Source organism: Sus scrofa, chromosome 1 (genome assembly GCF_000003025.6).
Source record: "Sus scrofa isolate TJ Tabasco breed Duroc chromosome 1, Sscrofa11.1, whole genome shotgun sequence".
Classification (NCBI taxonomy): Eukaryota; Metazoa; Chordata; class Mammalia; order Artiodactyla; family Suidae; genus Sus; species Sus scrofa.
The window spans coordinates 27413819-27435002 of NC_010443.5; the positions used below are offsets into that span (position 1 = coordinate 27413819).

Genomic DNA, 21184 nt, shown 5'->3' on the forward strand with positions numbered 1-21184 from the left:
CATGGCACAGTGGAAACGAATCCGACTGGGAACCATGAGGTTGCGGGTTTGATCCCTGGCCTTGCTCAGTGGGTTAAGGATCTGGTGTTGCCGTGAGCTGTGGTGTAGGCAGGCAGCTGTAGCTCTGATTCAACCCCTAGCCTGGGAACCTCCATATGCTGCGGGTGTGGCCCTAAAAAGACAAAAGACCAAAAAAAAAATTTGTGGAATAATTGAATGATTGAGGAAGATAAAGAAGGGGAAATGGAGGGATGAAGGGAGGCAGGGAATGAAGATACAAATCTTTCTTGGAAGGTATGAAGCACACTGAAAAAGATAAATTAAAAGTAAGTAGAGGTGGAATTCCCGTCATGGCGAAGCAGAAATGAATCTAACTAGGAACCATGAGGTTGCAGGTTCGATCCCTGGCCTTGCTTGGTGGGTTAAGGATCCTGCGTTGCCATGAGCTGTGGTGAAGGTCACAGACACAGCTCAGATCCTCTGTTGCTGTGGCTGTGGTGTAGGCCTGTGGCTGCAGCTCCGATTCGACCCCTAGCCTGGGAACCTCCATATGCCGCGGGTTTAGCCCTAAAAAAAAAAAAAGGCAAAAGACCAAAAAAAAAAAAAGAAAAAAAAAAGAAAAAAAGTAGATAGAGGTGACTTTAATAGTGGAGGCGTTTTCATGAATTTCGTAGATTAAGCCAGAACCCCAGTGATTACCATGGTCACTGGGATTCTACCAAGGCATAACCACACTAAGGATTCACCTGTATTTCTAGGGTGGCAACCTTCTGAAAAGGGGAGTGGCTTAGCCTTTTCTTTTAAGTCAGTATGTTTTTGATATTTTACAGATTTGGTGGGTTGGATTACAAGAATGCAAACCTAAAGCTACTTTCTATATAACCACATCCCTTCTTTAGCAGCCTGGGCTGGGAAATGATACTCCAAGCCAGAAAACAAGAACTGTAACAACACCCTGTTTCCTTCCCAAGCAGTGTTCACAGCCCTTCTAGGCTGAGGTCACATTTTCAAGCTTCATAAAACATTACCGTTTGATTGTTGAGCAGGGTGGGGAAGGATTGTTTAATTCAGCACCCGCAGGCTATAATTGCCAACACATTTCTACACTGGAGGCTTTTGGATATTTTTATGTTTGTTGGATGGAAGGAAGAAGCAAGCAGGTCATTATCTACCAATATGTCTCTTTGTGAAGAAATTACTATATTTGGCCAAAGTCCTCACCCCTGTGTTTAACATTTGGCGAGTGTTTGCGTCTGTGTTTCTTTCGTGCTTGTAAACTCCACCTCTCCCAAATTCCCATGGGCTAGAGTAATGCAATCTGCAATTCCTTTTACTAATCTGTGATTTATACTCAGAAAGATATTGCTGTAATCCCCAAATAAAAGCTTATCCTGCGTGGGAAGATACAGGCTGACGGGGCTTTGGGTGACCTCATCCAAAATGAAGGTGGTAAAGTCGTAAACCAGAAGAGCAGCCAGAGCCCAAGGAGAAGCAAAGTTTATGAGCAGATTTCAGTAGAGCACTTGAATCAGACCAGAGGAATGCTGTTCTGGGAGGACTAAGCAGCAAAGAAGAGGGAGGGGGAAAAACAAAAATAAAAACAGGAAAAAAAAAAAAATGAAATGCACTCACTGGGGTTAAAAGTCATGAGAAAACTTGACCTGACAAGGATTCCCAAAGAGGAGAACAAATTTTCTGTTTAGTCATTCTGACAAGCGAAATTGCTAAGTTACTTCCAAAAGTCCAGAAGTTTGAACATCCCTGAAATAGTGAGATGAGTGGGAAATTTTGTCGGCGTCATCGTTGTTGTTGCTGCTGTTGTTGTTGTTTAGGGTGGCAACCTGGGCTTATGGAAGTTCCCAGGCTAGGGGTCAATTGGAGCTGCAGCTGCGGGCCTACACCGCAGCCTCAGGAATGCAGGATCCAAGCTGCCTCTGCAACCCACACCACAGCTCATGGCAAAGCCAGATCCTTCACCCACAGAGAGAGCCCAAGGATTGAACCCGCAACCTCATGGATACTAGTTGGGTTTGTTACCACTGAGCCACAACAGGAACTCCCTTGTGAGAAATTTGGTATTTGGTTGTTGACCCTTAGAAGCTGCAGACAGTTGTATAAAGACACTTCAGGACAAGGACTTAGAACTACTTTCTTCAGAGAGGTGAAGACAATGAAATGTGTGAGATGACAGCTTTTGGCAAGTTTAAAACCCTTTTTCTCCCCATCAGTTGAAACCAAAGATAAGCTAAGGAGAAAAGGAAGACTTGTTTTTTAGTCTAGACATAAAAATACCTTTTTAAGAGTATTTCTTAGTATACCTTTTAAGATACCATGTGATCTTATTGAGGAAGTAATGTGACAAGTTATTTTTTATGACAAAAATACTTAAATGCATCACAAACTCTATCAATTCATCCCTTCATCGTGAAGAACTATTGGTGCTCGACAGCTCTTTGAGACGCCAAACTGGCATGAAAAGAGAGGGTTTTGTCTCTCAGAGGACAGTACAGCATGTTTTTGACCCACTCTGTATGGCTGATGAAAAAATCGAAGGGTGGGGGCTGTGACTTTTCCCAGAGTTAATGGAGTGGAGAGAAGGTGACCACACCTTGTCCCGAGTTGATGAGTATGCTGGGTTAGGGGCGTTTGTGTAATGATGGCTGTTTTTATGTTGAGAAGTTGCAAGAGGATGACTTTGAAGGTGCATCAGTAGGTGGTTCACCAAAACAGCTGCTCACTGAGAGCTGCATTGGGCAGCCCCTTAAACAGTGGATGGAGATGTGCTGCAGAGCACAGACTCCACCAGCCCCCTCTGTCCCTCATTTCTCACTCCAGCGTGATTCACTCAGTGACCCAGTCACTTGGGAAACATCCTGTGTGCATATATGATGCTCATGAATTAGACCCATTCTTTCCTGGGAGCTCACATCCTATTAGACAAGACTAAGAAATCAGTGATAGGCCCATGGTATTACACACTTGACTTGGTGTGGGGGTGGCAGAAGATCTAATAGGAGGTGATTTTTGAACTCAGCCTTTTGGAAGGTGAGTGAGCATTCTGTAGGTGCCGAAGGGTCATCTGGCTGTGGGCATGAACATGGTCCAGAGATCTTAAAGTCTAGAGCCACGTTAGACAACAGCACATGCCAACCAGGTAGTGTGTCATGATTGCATCTTCACAGGTGATCTTAACATGAGTACCCTATTGGGGCCCCAATAATTGTCCTAATATTTTACAACTCTTCAACCATATTATATAATTTTCCCTATTGTTCCACTTTTATTTCGTAATTAAGATTTGGAATTTGCCTATATCTATATAAAAAAGCTATTGAGTAAAACTCCTCCTACTGGCTGAATTTTCCTCCTTAATTATAAATTGTGTGTGTGTGTGTGTGTGTGTGTGTGTGTGTGTGTACAGGTGTCCAAGAGCTTTAATTGGTGTTGATCTATTTAAAACTGTTTTAAAGTATCCTATATCCTTTCTTGAAAGTAGTTCTCTCATTTTTTTTTTTTTTTTTTTTTTTTTGTCTTTTTGCCATTTCTTGGGCTGCTCCCGCAGCATATGGAGGTTCCCAGGCTAGGGGTCCAATCGGAGCTGTAGCTGCCAGCCTATGCCAAGCCACGTCTGCAAGCTACACCACAGCTCACGGCAACACCAGATCCTTAACCCGCTGAGCAAGGCCAGGGATCCAACCCACAACCTCATGGTTCCTAGTCGGATTCGTTAACCACTGAGCCATGACGGGAACTCCCAGTTCTCTCATTTTTGACTACAATTTCTACAAAATACCTACTTCAGCTTTTAACTTTCTTAAATTTGCCTTCAATTTTAAATCCTTAATCTCAAAGGTATTTTTACTGCACTCCGCCAAGTGTTAAGTACTGTGGTTTAATTTTACCTTCATTCTTACACAAAACAAAGCACCAAAAAAACCGTATCATATACTCTTTTATGTAATCTTTAATATATTTTCTCACATTTTGTTTGCCATATGCCTTTTCTTTGCATCTGTTTTGTAAAGAATCTCTCCCCATTTTTCTTTTTCTTTTTCTTTTTTTTTAGGGCCTCACCCAAGGCATATGGAAGTTCCCAGGCTAGGGGTCAGATGGGAACTACAGCTGCCAGCCTATGCCACAGCCACAGCAACACAGAATCTGAGCCGCATCTTCAACCTACACCACAGCTCAAGGCAATGCTGGATCCTTAACCCACTGAGCAAGGCCAGGGATCGAACCCTTGACCTCGTGGTTACTAGTTGAGTTTGTTACCACTGAGCCAAAATGGAAACTACTCCATTTTTTTTTCTTTCTTTTTTCTTTTCTTTTCTTTTTTTTCTTTTTCTTTTTCTTTCTTTCTTTTTTTTTTTTTTTTTTTTTTTTTTTGTCTTTTTGTCTTTTAAGGCCACACCTGAGCATATGGAGGTTCCCAGGCTAAGGGTCCAATCAGAACTGTAGCCACTGGCCTACACCAGAGCCACAGCAATGCAGGATCCCAGGTACGTCTTCGAGCTATACCACAGCTCACAGCAACACCAGATCCTTAACCCCTGAGCAAGACCAGGGATGAAACCCGCAACCTCATGGATGCTAGTCAGGTTTGCTAACCACTGAGCCACGACCGGAACTCCCCCATTTTTTCAAAGAAAAATTTCTTTCAATTTTTTGCTAAATAAATACATTTTTGTGTGAACACACATAAATAGACATATTTAGAATTCATAATGTATACTTAACAGGGTCCATATGTGGATATATAATTGTAAATATTAACATTTTTCCAAGTGCCTCTTTCATCTGCATACATTTTAGGAAGCTCATCAGCTAAGATTTTCTTTTTTTTTTCTTTCTTTTTTTTTTTTTTTTTTTGTCTTTTTGCCTTTTTCTAGAGCCGCTCCTGTGGCATATGGAGGTTCCCAGGCTAGGAGTTGAATCGGAGCTGTAGCCGCCGGCCTATACCACAGCCACAGCAGTGCCGGATCTGAGCCTCGTCTGTGACCTATACCACAGCTCACGGCAATGCCGGATCCTTAACCCACTGAGCAAGTCCAGGGATCAAACCCGCAACCTCATGGTTCCTAGTCGGATTCGTTAACCACTGCACCACGACGGGAACTCTAGCTAAGTTTTTCTTGCCTGATGCATAAACATGGGATAAAGAACGCTGGGTAAGGAAAGGAAAAGGAAAAGAGCCATACACTATGCCTGCCTCTGTGTGTTCACAGCTTCACACGTAACTCCAAGAATACTGGTTTATTTAGGATTTATCATTTGGAGACAGAAAAATGGAAATGTCCTTCTTTCCAAGACTTGGCATTTTGAAATCTGTCCTTTTTTTTTCTTTCTTTCTTTCTTTTCTTTAGGGGCACCACACCTGTGGCATATGGAAGTTCCCAGTCTAGAGTCGAATCTGAGCTGCAGTTGCTGGCCTACACCACAGCCTCAGCAATGCTGAATTTCAACCCAGCCACATCTGTGACCTACACTGAAGCTCCCAGCAATGCCAGATCCTTAACCCACTGAGTGAGGCCAGGAATTGAACCTGCATCCTCATGGATACTAGTCAGGTTCTTAACCCAGTAAGCCACAATGGGAATTCTAAAACCTGTCTTTTAAATCATAGTGGTAGATGTTATTGCCCCCAAAGAGACACCATATATCTAATAGGCCTATTTGTTTTGCTTTGTTTTGTTTTTGTGTAGCAGTGTTTGCCAGATTGGAAAGGTTTGTTCACTGTATGCTTCAGACACCCCCTGTATCGTGTTTATGGATTTACAGTGTGGCTGTTGCTTCAAAGGGTGGTCCCTGTGCCAGCAGCATGGGCATCAGCTGGGCACTTGTGAGAAAGTCAGTCTCATCACTCCCTCTCCCCACAACTGGATCGGAATCTCTTTTTTTCTCAAGGTCAGTGATTTATGGACACATTACATTTGAGAACTCTGGTCTGCACTCACTATCTTGCCTTCATAACCTCCCACTTACTCTCCGATTCATTGTCTTTAATCTGCCAATATTAGGAATGATAGTAATTATCTATTAATTTAAACACACACACCATGTCTCAGTCTTTGTCATACACTTTGAGCACTTACCGTCTTAATGGCTAATCAAGTTCTGTATATTCCATTAGGAGTTATATTTTGAAAAGTAGTTCTATCTCATTCCACCCTGGAAAACTCTTTTCGTGGTTTTTGTCTCCCTATACATTCCTTGGCCAGAGTGTAGCCAGAGAGCAGGCATGTTGACAGAACTGGAAATCCTGTTGCCATATGGGTGGACTAGAGAGATGTAAGCTGGAGGAAAAAATGTCAGAGATGCCAAGATTGTTGTTCTGAAGTGTTTGAAACCTACTGGAGGAAGAAGGAATTTGGGGGGGGGTAGCTTTAGAAAAATAGAAGTAGAAACAATGAAAAAGTAGAAGTTACAGCAGATTTTGCACTTACATAAAGATTTTTTTTAAAAAGAATTTGAATATTCCAACAATAGAGCGTATTTCTCCCAAGTGCATGTGTGAAACTAGCTGAACATCCTTGGAGCACAGAGGGGTGATCAAATCAAGGCCTCTGGGAATATTGACTGGTACTGGGGAGAGATAACTGGGTGATTTCTGCAAATTTCTCTCATCTTCATTTTTTGTTGTTGAAAAAAGGAAAGAATATCCCTGTGCATTCTCAAGTTCTTTTTATTTCTCCCTTCAACAGTGATTATACCTAGATTTTGCCTTTCTCTCATGGGTGTTAGAACCCTGTCTGGTTTTCTCTGTATGACTGGGCCACAGCTTTCTGCTAGAATAGTTACCAGGATGCATATTACTTTCAATTTTATATCAAGTATTCCTTCTGTGATGTTCAGTGTTTCACTGGTCATTTATTCTAAGATCATGGGGCCAGTGTCTTCAGGGAAGAGTATTGGAAACTTCTGGATCTCTTAAGTTAACAGTAATGTAACAGTTCATAGATCTCTTATTACCATTTAGATTATCTTTTCCTATGTGTACCATTTTTTTTACAGACCAAAAAATGAACATACTTTAATATTTCTAGCCACTCAGAATTCTATTTTTGCATTTGATTACCTTATACCAAGGTTTTTTTTTGTTTGTTTTTTTTGTTTTTTTGCCTTTTCTAGGGCCACTCCCGCGGCATATGGAGATTCCCAGGCTAGGGGTCGAATCAGAGCTGTAGCCGCCGCCCTACACCAGAGCCACAGCAATGCGGGATCAGAGCCGCGTCTGTGACCTGCAGCACAGCTCATGGCAACACCAGATCCTTAACCCACTGAGCAAGGCCAGGGATCGAACTCGCAACCTCATGGTTCCTAGCCGGATTCATTAACCACTGCACCACGATGGGAACTCTTTTTTTTTAAAGTAACATGGTCCTAGGGAAACCTAAACCTGCTCTATTTGCCTTGGCTGATATTTGTTCTATTGAGGAAATCAAGAATTTTAGATTCTAAATCTAAATTTTATTGGGATTGTATTAAATTACCAGTTGAGCTTTGGTGGAGGTGTAGAAAGAAGTGACACAGATGAGTTTTTTGTTTTTTTTTTTCAAAATTGGTAACACTTTACTATTATCTTCCTCTTTCTTCTAAAAATTAAAAAAGGTAACATATTTATAAACTTTAAAACGTAACGAAAGTATCTACACTCCTACCCTTGTTTCACTACCACCTAATTATTAATTACTCTCTCTAGATGCAACCAATGATCTAAATTTCTTCTGTATCCTATAGGTATATTTGTTAATACATAAGTGAGGAAATGCATGCATTTTTTATAGAAAATGATAGCATGCTTTACTTTTCTGCATCTTGTTTTTGTTTACTTAATATATTTTGGAGATAAAAAATAATTTAGATATGAAATCATTTTAAGTATCAGTGATCCTCCAAAATGTGTCTGGAACCTATTTTATCTTTCCATCGTCTTTGCCACCTCCCTAGATTCAACAACATCCTCACCTCATACCTGGACCTAGGCAGTTACCTCCTGACGTATTTCTCTGCTTCTTACCTGCCCTGGTTCCAGGCTGCAGTCTCTACAGCAGCCGGCTGAGCCCTTACAAACTTAAGTCCCCTAAGCAGACTTGCCAGAAACAAATCAGTTTTCATGAGAAGAAAATTTTAGAGATCAGCCTGAATTCAATTTACTAACGTGAAGTGTGACGAAGAAAGTACTGGATTACACTGACTCTCCTTGGAATTATCAGGGTGAAATCACCCACCTCCAAAAAGAACAGGTAACACATGCCCTTGTTGAATATATCATTGCAAAACAACACACGCAGATTTCACTTCATCTTTGTGTGTGTGTGTGTGTGTGTGTGTGTGTGTATGCCTGCCCTTTTTCCCCATGTGTAGCTGGAAAGCATTAAGGAAATAGTCCGTAGAAATATGTAGAATACCTGCAGAAAAACTGAGATGGAGGCAAGTGGTAAGAGTCAAGCTCATGAATTAGAGGGATTTTATTTTCGAAGTCCACCTTGTGAATAGAGTGTTGTGGTTTTCATGGTGGGGATTTTAGGTGCCCTGGGGGTCCACATCAGGGAAGGAGAGAAAAATCCACCCAGTGGGAGCATTACCAGCATCTTGCCCCCCCCCCCCAGCAACTAGAAGCAGAGAGTTGATCTACCTTTGAGTTAACTCTTTGTGTACCCAGATACAGCCTCTTTTCTAGGCCAATCAGGGTTATTTCATTATTGAAAAGTGTGTTCATGTGTTGAGGGTGGAAAGTTGAAAATGCAGGGGAGCTTGTTTTCTTCCCCCAAGTTGGTATATTAGTGACATACATGATTATAATTATGTTTATCCCATTTTAAATAATTTGATACAGAAAAAGGGAAAAGTAGTCATTATTCAACGAGTTTAAAGGAACTTTTCTAAGCAGGATACATAACAGATGCAAAAGCCCCAATTAAAACTAAATTGCTCAAAAATAAAAATATTTAATAACTGCCAAGTGTATGCCAGCTGCTGCCCTGTCAGCATTCTGAACAGAAAAAATTGAATTCCATCCAAACACTGCTTACACCGATCTTCATTGTAAGAGCCATGTATTTTCATTAGTATGCAAATGAATATTTGTTGCCAACATTGCTAAGGAGCACAATAATGGGTCAAAATGCTGAAATAAGCAGTCTGTGCTTCGCTTCTAGGCAAGTTGCATGGTTGATAGATGAGTGAGCATCTTGAAATCAGTTTCCAAATTGGTGGTTCTCAGCCCTGCTGAAAATTAGAATCACCTGATTCTAAAAATCCTGATGCCACGCCACACCCCGTACTGAGTAAATCAGGATCTTTGGCATGAGTACTCAGACTCTGTTTTTCGAAGCTCCTAGGTGATTACAACCTGCAGCCAAGGCTGTGACTCATCTTGAATTGATGCGGCCTTGCGGCTGCACTGCAGTTGACCAGGACTCCCAGGTGTGGGGATGGTGGGAGCTGTGCAGGGTCTGGATACCTGTGCACATCGGAGCAGATGGGGTCCAAGGGACCTGCTTTCTGTGGTGGCATGGGCTAGTGCCACCTTCCAGCACAATCTCAGGATGTGTAGGAACTCTGTGGCTTCTGCGGAAGGAGCTTTCTTTATAAAATATGATATCTCATATACGGTTTTTTTGGAGGGTAATGGGGATCCAGGATTCTTTTTTTAAAGTCAAATTTATTTTTTAAAAATTTATTCTTTTGAGGTCTAGTTGACTTACAATGTGTTAATTTCTGCTGAACAGCAAAGTGATTCAGATTTACATTTATATACACTTTTTCCTGTTTTCTGTTATGGTCTATCACAGGCAATACTGACTATAGTTCTCTGTGCTATACAGTAGGACCTTATTGTTTATTCTGTGTATAATAGTTTGCATCTGCTACTCCCAACTCCCAGTCCATCTCTCCTCCACCCCTTCTCCCCACCTTGGCAACCACAAGTCTGTGTTCTCTGTGAGTCTGTTTCTGTTTCATAGATAAGCTCATTTGTGTCATATTTTAGTTTGCACATATAAGCGATGTCATATGATATTTGTCTTTCTCTTTCCGACTCACTTCATTTAGTATGATAATGCCTAGGTCTATCCATGTCACTACAAATGACATTATTTCATTCCTTTTTTCAAAATGAAATTATCCCACTCCCTCCCCCCTTCCTCTTGGCAACCACAAGTCTGTCCCCTAAGTCCATGAGTCTGTTTCTCTTTGGCAGATAGGTTCATTTTGTCCTATTTTAGATTTCACATATAAGTAATATCATATGGTATTTGTCTTTTTCTGACTTCACCAAGTGTGAGAGAAAGCTCTAGTTGCATCAATGTGGCTGCAAATGGTATTATTTCCTTCTTTTTTATGGCTGAGTAATAGTCCTTGTATATATGTATCACATCATCTTAATCCATTCCTATATCACTGGATGTTTTCATGTCTTGGCAGAGACTTTATTTTTTAGAGCTATTTTAGGTTCACAGCAAAATAGAACAAGAGATACAGAGATCTCTCATATACCCTCTACTCCCACAAAAGTCTAACCAACACCCAATCACAATCCCCCATCAGAGTGGTCCATTCGTTACAATTGATGAACCTACATTGGCACATCATCACTCAAAGTCCATTAGGGTTCACTCCTGGTGCTGTACATTCTGTGGGTTTTGAGAAAAATATGATGACATGCATCCACCATTCTAGTATCATGCAGAGGAGTTTCAGGGCTCTAAAAATCCTCGTGCTCTGCCTCTTCATCCCTCTCTCCTGGAAACCACTGTCCCTTTTACTGTCACCTTAATTTTGACATTTCCAGCATGTCATATAGTTGGAATCATACAGTGTATAGCCTTTTCACATTGTCTTCATTTCACTAATAATATTTATTTAAGATGCCTCTGTATCTTTTCATGGTTCAATAGCTCATTTCTTTTTCTTTTTTTTTTCTTTTTGCCTTTTTCTAGGGCTGTTCCCACAGCATATGGAGCTTCCCAGGCTAGGGGTCTAATGGGAGCTACAGCTGCCTGCTACACCAGAGCCACAGCAACATCAGATCCAGCTGCATCTGTGACTACACAAACTCACGCAAACGATCTAACCACTGAGCAAGGCAGGATCGAACCGCAACCTCATGGTTCTAGTCGATCATTAACCATTGCCATGACAGGAACTCCAGCTCATTTCTTTTTAATAATGACTAATATTGGAGTTCCCGTCATGGCGCAGTGGTTAATGAATCCGACTAGGAACCATGAGGTTGCGGGTTCGATCCCTGGCCTTGCTCAGTGGGTTAACGATCCGGCATTGCCGTGAGCTGTGGTGTAGGTTGCAGACGCGCCTCGGATCCCGTGTTGCTGTGGCTTTGGCATAGGCCAGCGGCTACGGCTCCAATTAGACCCCTAGCCTGGGAACCTCCATATGCCGCAGGAGCGGCCCTAGAAATGGCAAAAAGACAAAAAAAAAAAAAAAAAAAAGACTAATATTCCATTGTCTGGATATACCACAGTTCATTGTTGATTTATTAACCTACTGAAAGACAAGGTGGTTGCTTCCAAGTTTTGGCAGTTATGAATAAAACTGCTATAAACATTGATGTACAGATTTTTGTGTAGACATAAGTTTTTAGCTCTGTGGAGTAAATATTAAGAGCATAGTTGCTAGATCATATTGCTAAAATATCTTTAATTTTCTATAAAACCGTGGAACTTCTTCCAAGTGGCTGTATAATTTTGTCTTTCCTCTAGCAACAAATGAGAGTTCCTGTTGCTCCAGCATTTGATGTTGTCAGTGTTTTCAATTTTAGCCATTCTTTTTTTTTTGCTTTGTAGGGCGACACCCATGGCATATGGACATTCCCAGCCTAGGGATCAAATCGTAATCTCATGGTCCCCAGCTGGATTCGTTTCCACTGCGTCATGACGGGAACTCTGAATTTTAGCCGTTCTAATGAATGTGTAATGTTATTGTTTTAATTTACATTTCTCCCTGATGACTTATGATGTTGAGCATCTTTTCCTATGCTAGCTTGCCTTCAACATATCTTCTTTGGTAAGGATTAGATATCTATTCAGGTCTTTTGCCCATTTTTTAAGCTGACTACTCATTTTCTTATTTTTAAGTGTTCTTTGTATATTTGGGGTAACAGTCCTTTATCAGAATGTCTTTAACAGATTTTTCTCCAAGTTTCTGATTTTTTTAAAAAAATTCGTCTTAGTTAATTTTTTGTGAATCGTTCCATTGGTATAACTAAAAAGACATGGCCATATTAAAAGTTATGTAGATTTTTCTCCTGTGTTATCTTCTAGAAGTTTTATACTTTGCATTTTACTTTTAGGTTTGTGATCTATTTTGAGTTAATTTTTGCAAAGGGTATAAAATCAGTGTCCAGATTCATTTTTTTGCACATGACTGTCCAGTTGTTCCAGTACTATTGGTTGAAAGGCTTTCCTTGCTCCTTTGTATTTGCCTTTGCTTGTTTTTCAAAGATCGGTTGACTGTATTTATGTGAGTCTATTTCTGGGTTTACTGTTGTGTTCCATCTGTCTATTTGTATATTCTTTCACCCGTAACACGTGTCTTGATTACTGTAGCTTTATAGTAAGTCTTAAAGTCTGGTACTGCCTGTCCTGCTGTGCCCAGGTGGCTGTAGGGTGAGAACGCTGACCCCTAACCACTAGACCTCAAGGGCCAGCAGGATTGATGGAGGTTCCCAGTACTTGTACCTTTGGAGAAAAATTTGGCGAAGAGATTAAGAGCAGTAAAGCAAATAAAGTGTTTATTAAAAAAGAAGATATGTGCAGAGAAGGCACAAATGGGCTGGGGTGGGGGGAAAAGGAGAAAGACAGAATAAAAGAAAGAGAGCAACAAGTGCTTTGGAGGTCGTTTAAATCATTTGCTTGGGGGGCAGTCCTTCCCGGCTTCCTCTAGCCAATCATCTTGCTGTCTGCCTTTGGTCTGACTCAGGGCCCTCCCCTGTGTATGCGCTTCTTTTAGGCAAGATGGATTCCAGTGCCCAGGTTTTGGGAAGTTGACAGGATGTACTATGGGTCTGGTGCCCCTCCCTTCTCTGACCCTTGGGGAAGCTTCTGCGCATGAGTAGTTCAGGAGGTCTCCTTGACCTCAAGAATGAGAAATATGTGGTCTCTTTATCTTTTTTCCAAGCAGGACACAGCTCCACCTTACTCCTGCCATAATCTTTATCTTGAAGTTATCTGTCCACAGGGGACAGATTCCAATTGTTCAGTCTGGGGCCCATCCATCTCCTGCCTCACTCCAACTCTGTTTTTCTCTTTTAATATTATATTGGCTCTTCTGGGTCTTCTGCTTCTTCATATAGAATTCACATAGTTTGTTTCTCTTTACAAAATAACTTGTCAGGATTTGGATTGAGATTCCACTGGATCTATAGATCAAGTTGGAAAGAACAGACTTCTTGACAATATTGAGCTTCCCTATCAATAAACATGGAATGCAATATCTATTCACTTAGTTCTTTGTTGATTTTCATCAGAGATCTGTAGTTTTCCCTCATGAAGCTCTTTGACATACTTTGTTAGGTTTATACGTATTTCATTTATAGAGTCCTAATGTAAATGGTATTCTCTTTTTAATTTCAAATTCCACTTGTTCATTGCTGGTATATAGAAAAGTGATTGACTTTTGTATATTAACTGTGAATTCTGCAACCTTGCTATAATCACTTATAAGCTCTACTAGTTTTTTGTTGTTGTTGTTGATTCTTTCAGGTTTTTACATAGATAATTATGTCATCTGCAAAGACAATTTTATGTTTTCCTTCCCAATAATATACCTTTTGTTTCCTTTTCTTGTCTTGCATTAGCTAGGACTTCTTGTACAGTATTAAAAAGGAGTAATAGGAGTTCCCATTGTGGCTCAGCGGGATAAGAACCTGACTAGTATCCACGAGGATCCGGATTTGATCCCTGGCCTTACTCTGTGGGTTAAGGATCTAGCATTACTGCAAGCTATGGCATAGGTCACAAATGTGGCTTGGATCTGGTATTGCCATGGCTGTGGTGCAGGCCAGCGCCTGCAGCTCCAATTGGACCCTCGCCTGGGAACTTCCGTATGTTGTGGGTGCAGTCCTAAAAATGAAAAAAAAAGGAGTGATAGATGGGGTATTCTTGCCCAATTCCTGATCTGAGTGGAAGAACTTCAAGTTTCTCACCATTAAGTACTGTTAACTTTAGTATTTTTGTACATGTTTGAACACAGACTTTTAGTATCTTGATTCAACAGCAAATGATGAGCATCAAATTCAAGTTTTCCTAAATATAACCTTAATAATTAGAAGTGCCTATGATTGGAATGTTATATGTAGAGTAGTTGCGGTTTGGCCCTCATATCATATGGGGGGGTGTCTGTATGTATGTATGTATGTGTATGTGTATGTTTAATAATTGTATAGGGAAAAGCCAAGAAAGAAATACACCAGTGCTTAATATCTTTATACGATACATTTTAATAATAGATCATTTTAATGTGTATAATATTTTACTTCTTTGATGCTGAGCACCAGATATATTTTTGAGAGTCGACCACTTAAATTTTTATCACTTACCTTAATATAGTTTTAATGTTCAATAAGTTTAGTAAAAAGGGTAACATTACTGGCGTTGTGTTAATAGGTCATTTAACTTTAACCAAGACAGTATTACTGAGAGAAATAATTATAATTATAATAATTATAATAGATGCAAATGCATCTATTATAATGAGATGTGATAAGAGTTACTGGGACTTAACCATGAAGAAGTAAATAGGGCTCCAGAAGCAAGAAATATGTGCCATTTTAGTTTAACCCACGTTTCTAAGAAAAATAAAAAATGTAGCTCTTCTTCAGAATGATAAGATCCAAATAAATGGCAGAAAATCACTCCTTTGTTATTCAGCCTCAGGCTCCTTTTCACAAGTCTGGTTTGTTTATGACAATAGGCACAAAAGGAAGAACCTGGGCAGTTTGAGATAATCATTTGTGTAATACTTTTCCTAAAAGCATGCTAACATAAAAACTAATTTAGAAATCTTAGTAAAAATAGCATCTGAGTTAATAGAGGTGTGATTATGGATGGAGGAATTTCAGGTAATTTTTCTGGTTTTTTTTTTCATTGTCTCAATCTTGCTCTGAAAGATATCATACGAGAATAGAAATAGCTAGGGAAAATACAGTCTTTCAGATTTGGCTGCCAGGTTTAAACCAGTTTCCAAAGACCATTTGGAACTTTTCGTCCAAAACTCAGGGGCCACGTGATCTGCTGTAAAACCAGCTCTGGCTTGTTGATGTCTAAGAGGAACTTGACCCTGGCGTGGCTGTTTTCAGTAAGAAATGGTAAGTAAACATTAGAAGCACAAGAGGACAAATATAAGCTCTTGAAAGAAGATGCACATTCCAGAAAAGGAAAACCAAGATTAGGGTGAAAAAGGGGCAAGGTAAAGAGAGAAACACACACAAGCACGTGCGTACACACACACACACACACACACACACACACACACACACACACACATGAGTGCATGCTTCTGAGTGCAGAAAATGACTAAAGAAGAGTTCCCGTCGTGGCGCAGCTGAAAGGAATCCAACTAGGAACCATGAGGATGCGGGTTCAATCCCTGGCCCTGCTGAATGGGTTAAGGATCTAGCGTTGTGATGAGCTGTGGTGTAGGTCGCAGACGCAGCTCAGATCTGGCGTTGCTGTGGCTGTCACGTAGGCCGACGGCTATAGCTCCGATTAGACCCCTAGCCTGGGAACCTCCATATGCCACGGGTGCGGCCCTAAAAGGCAAAAAAAGAAAGAAAAAAAGACTAAAGAAAAGATGACAAACCCCAGCAAAATGAAATGCAGTTTATCAGGAGTAGCAAGGGCCTATGAGTTCAGAAGCTCTCTGATTCTACTCTGTGCCATTTATACAATTTCCCTCATTACTTTGGCCTGAGAGATTGAAAGATTTGGAAAAGCAGCTCCTGTCTGAAAATAACTTGAAGAACATTCGGGGCTGAGGTCTTTGTCTGATGAGAGCCCCAGAGCCAAGCTTAGTGGGGGTGGCAGCAGAATATGAGGTGGGGGGTGGTTACTGAGATTTTCGACAGCTGCAGACGCCCTGCTGCCTCTGCCCATGGAAGGTGACAGCACAGTGGAACAGGAAGTGACAGAGTGAAGGGTTCACCACTAGAAATTACAGTGGGGCCCAAGACATCACTTTGGGTTGTCTGAAGCAAACCCGGATATGTGTTCAGCTGTCCATTCTGGCACTTTCTGAGGGCCTTGCAGTGATTTGCCCTCATCTGCCTCCTTCAAACCCAAAATACTACCTGCAAATGTGGGTTGTTTCCATATGGTTAGGGCCTCTCTTGAAGATATTTTTTAACTAGAGATTTGGTCAAGGCCATAAGCGTCTGTTGAGAAGAATGAAACTCATTTTATGGATTCTGTACCTCCTGTTTATCAAACAGGGAAGGCACGGGAACGTATTTATAAACTGTGGACAATTCTCTGTGGTGGGAATAGGTGTGAAGGTGCCTCCCGCTCCATGGCCCACTCTCTGGTACTGGCTAATAGCTATTACTCACTGTCGTTCAACCCTTTCTGTGACAGAGACGCTTGTTCTTGGACAGGTGAGGAAACTGCTGGAGGAAGTGGGGTTTCCAGCCCCGGGCTCCCAGTGATGCTCGCTACACAAACCACATGCAAGCTCAGGCAGCCAGACTCCAGCCAGCCACACCCCACCTGGTGGGAGGGCCACCTGGCTGTGTGTAGTGACTGCTCGGTACTGACTCCCCATAGATCACACTGTCTTCCCTCTCCCTTTATTTCTGCACCTCCTTCAAATCCCATCACTGTCTCAGGGCACCCCCCCCCCATCAACTAATTAGTTCCCTCTGTTGTACCTTCCCACTTGCCCTTCAATTTATCATTGTCACACCTACCACAGCTTACATTGCTATTGTATGATTATTTGATTGTCTGTTCCCCCCTTTGAACATAAGGTTTCTGAGGACAGGGACTGTGTGTGTGTGTGTGTGTGTGTGAACAGACGCATGTGCTACCCGCACCCTCCTCTCTGTAGTTTTAGTTCTTTAGCCCTTTCTGCTTCTGATTGTCAATAAACAATAGAAACAAATGCTGAGAATTCCAGAGACATATAGCTCTCTTTGAAGTGAATTAATTGTGTGGTTGCCTTTAGCAAATATGCATTTTTTGCTCCTCATGCCTTGAAGGACCCTCTGTGGCCAGTGATGTTTTGTGAGCTTATCATTTGCCCAGAGAGCTGCCAGAAGACTTCTCTATTATTCCGAAGCAGTTTGTTTTCATGTGTCTTTCCTGCTTCCGCACTGTGCATTGATAGCTGTCTCCTTACCATCAAGCGCCTCCTCTCTAGCATTTTCTGTTCTGCTAGTGGACATCACCTACCTTCTAGGGTGCAGACGGTAGGCCCCTCGCTGTTGGATTGTGTGTGGAGGGAGCTAGGAAACAAGGAAGGGAGTGAAGCTCACCTTGGACCAAGGAGCAGGGAGAGAGAGATGATGTGGGCTCTACAGTGACAAGTAAGGGAAAGGGATGTATTTAGTAAAGTGACTTAGAGTCCGTAAAGGCACAAGCAAAATGAAAGAGCTCTCAGAGTTCCCGTTGTGGCTCAGTAAGTTAAGAAACCAATTAGTATCCATGAGGATGTAGGTTTGATCCCTGGCCTCGTTCAGTGGGTAAAGGATCTGGCAATTACAGCAAGCTGCATCATACGTCACAGATGCAGCTGGGATCCCACATTGCTGCGGCTGTGGTTTAGACTTTCAGCTTCAGCTGGAATTCAACCCTTAGCCTGAGAACTTCCATATGCCCAGGCTGGGGTCGAACTGAGAAAGAAAGAAAGAAAGGAAGGAAGGAAAGAAGGAAGGAAGGAAGGAAAGAAAGAGGGGGGAGGGGTGGGGAGGAGAGGGAAGAAAAAATGAAAAGAGAAAGAAAGGAAGGAAAGAAGGAAGGAAAAAGTTTTTAGTGAAAAGAACCCTCCCCCCTCTTCAAAGAAAACCTCAATATTGTGCAATTTATTTTACTGCCTGTAAACTTCCTGCAGGAAGACCTGATAGATAGAGTGATAAGCCTTTCCTCAGTCAGTGGGAGGTTGTGCACACGTCCAATCTTAGGTGGTGGGGCAATTTTTCTGGTGCAGAGACGTTCCTCTATTAAGCAATCATGGAGCCGCCAAAAATGGCCTTTCTTCCCAGTCTCTGTGTCCTGAAGCGGTCCCATTTCTCAAGACTTACTTCAAAGCTGTGACCCCCAAAGTGCCTTCCCTAAGACCCCCATCAGTGTGCATCACTCCTCATCCTGTGCTCCCATGGAACACGGACGTCAAATTCATTTGACCTTGGACTTCTGCAGCTCACATGCCCTTGCAGATTATAATCTCATCGAAGAGCTGGAACTGATTTCATTGACCCCTTCACAGTCCCTTGCACAGAGCAGACAAATGCTTTTTAGAATAAAGGAGTGTGGGAGCAGAGGAAAGGAGCATTTGCAGGGTGCTGTGGGGACTGGGATTGAAGCAGGATTAAGAAGCCAGAGCCTCCAAGTTCATCCGATAAGAGGCTACTGAAAGTCAGCTCTAAGGAGGACATAAGCTGGTAGGTAATGCAGGAAAGATGCCCGCTTGTCATCCTCTCCAGGTCTATTGCTGTGTCTCCTGTTTTCCCCTTTGCAGGGCTGCTGAAAGCATCTTTCCCTCACTGTCTTCATCCCATGACTGGCCTTTGATAGGTACCAATAGCTCCTTTTTTCTTCCTCTTTCCAAATAGAAAAAGTTGTATTGGAGTATAGTTGATTTACAATGTCGTGTTAGTTCCAAGTATACAGCGAAGTGATTCAGTTTTCTATATTTATATATAGATAGTATATATTTACATATAGATATATATACATGCTATCTATCTCATACACACACACACACACACACACACACACACATATATATATATACAGCTATCTATCTATATACTTTTTCAGATTCTTTTCCCATTTAGGTTATTACAGAATATTAAGTAGACCTCCCTGTGCTATACAGTAGGTCCTTGTTGATTATCTATTTTTATATCTAGCAGTGTGTCTGTGTTAATGCTAAACTCCTGGCCTTTGAGATGTACCGACAGCTCCTTTTTTAAGTGACGTTTTTGTCATCCCATTCATCTGTCACATTAAAGCAAACACACCATAACTTTCCTAGAGAGTAAGCGAACTCCTTAAGATGGGCAGATTTAATTTTAGTGAGAAGAAAAAAAAAAAGACTCTTTCATTACAGTCAGCTAAGGTCAGCCACCTAAGTCTGACAGCAATAAAAGGATTATTTAACAATGACTAGTGTCGGTGTTACTCATTCTTTCTAGTAGATCATCCTTAAGAAAGGAATTTTGAAAAGCCCCAGAATGAGTTGTTGTATTCTAATGGAATGTCAACACGTAAGCTGTGGAGTGATATCATTACTGGCAGAATGTATTTACACATCCGCTGTGTGAACAGCATTACAGAGTTACTCTTGGGAAAAGAACAAAGTAAAGTTGAATAAAAATAGTGCATGTTTTGACTGGATGCCAAACCTTATGAGGTGTTGGGAGTACGAGGAAAGTGAAAGATTGGCATTTTAGTGATGCTTTAGAGGACTCTTGGTTCAGGGAGTTTTCCACTTGTCCACACTTAAGAATCCTGGAGCAATGTGGAGCTCCTGGGCACTCACCCATGCTTCTTAGATCTAGTTGGGTTTACAAGTACAAGAGACAACAGCCATAAATGCAAGAAGGAAGAACCCTTTCATGCTGGCCTGCTTACCATGATGAGTCACTATTTTTGCCACACAAGTAGTATGCAAGCTGGGCTTCTTTTATTACCTGTGTTCTTTCTACACTAAGAACAATACAGTGTTTATGGCTTGCAATTAAATTTCTTATTGCATGAGGAATAACACTCTTTAATAAGAACACCTATTTTTTTTAAAAAAAGAGAAAGAACGCATATGTTGCGCCATACAATAGCAGTTAGCTTTTTTCTTTTTCTAATATAGAATTAAATCACCTTGCTCCTACCAGTCTCTTCTCACACTTAGAATAAACTCTTAATATCATCAAACGTCCTGTCAGTTGTCAAATGGTCTCATATGTGTCATGATATTTTAACAGTCATTTTAGACTCCAAATAGGGTCCCTGCGTTGTAATAGATAATGTCCCTTTAGTCTCTCTCTCTCTCTCTTTTTTTTTTTTTTTTGAAGGCTAATCTCCCCCTCTCCTCTCCCTCGCCTCCTGTGATGTTTTGATTGAGGAAACCAGGTTATTTTTCCTGTAGGATTTTCCTGTCTGAATCTTGTTGATTGTACTCCTGTGTTACACTACTTTAATCACTATGATTATTTGTGTAGATATAGCACACATATATTACAAGCTATTGCTCTGGACAGAGTGAGAAAAATTTCCTCTTAATCAGGACATCCTCAAACCTGAACGATGTTGCCACTGGGATTTTGCTGTAGAACTCATGAGATAACGCTCAAGTGTTCTCTGGCCACCGTCTGTTATCTCTGCGTTATCTCTGTTGTAAATGTATAAAACACTTAGGAAAGAGTATGTCGCTCAGGATGCACATCTGTGAGGAACAACTGAATTTTTTTCCAAAAACATCACAAATGTACTCTTGTAACCTTACACAACTCAGCACCAGTGCCAGCTAATCCGGTTAGCAAGGATGACTCTTGTGTAAGAGTCTTGGCGGTAACAGAGGGCTACTCCGTGTGCTTGGGAATTTCACTGAAGCATGAACACAGGCAGCTGTGAAGATTTAATTAAAATTAAATATGAGAGACCTAAGAAAGGGCATGCGCTGTTACCACCATAAAAACAGAGCAAACTCAAAAAAAAAAAAAAGCCTGTTCAAATTTTTCTGAATAGCTCTTTCAGGATCTCATGAAAATAGATTGATTACTTAAGAACTGAAATTCAGTACGTAAAATGAGTTTATAGAGATCTAAATTTGTGATTATAGACCCTTAAACTCAGTGTACCCCCAGAAAATATAATAATTTCAAAGAGAAAAATAGTTTTCAATGGTGACACAGATATTTTTACTATCAAAGCAGCCTCGCATCCCATTTCTGCTTATGTGGTGCCATCTTGCCCTGTCACATAAATTCCTTAGATTTAATTTTGACTTATAC

The 21184-nt window shown here is 41.1% G+C and overlaps 1 protein-coding gene across 4 annotated transcripts in view; it reads left to right on the plus strand.

Moving 5' to 3' along the window:
• The window catches only part of MAP3K5 (mitogen-activated protein kinase kinase kinase 5), a 220358-nt gene that overhangs the window by 33676 nt on the left and 165498 nt on the right, over nt 1-21184 (plus strand). The window contains exon 1 of one of the 4 annotated variants that reach the window (XM_021072512.1): nt 14076-15325. The exons of the other annotated variants lie outside the window; for them this stretch is intronic. Coding sequence (XP_020928171.1) covers nt 15277-15325 — 49 coding nt within the window. The 5' untranslated portion in view covers nt 14076-15276. Of the gene's footprint in view, nt 1-14075; nt 15326-21184 lie in introns of those variants that run through there. 4 annotated transcript variants of the gene reach the window in all.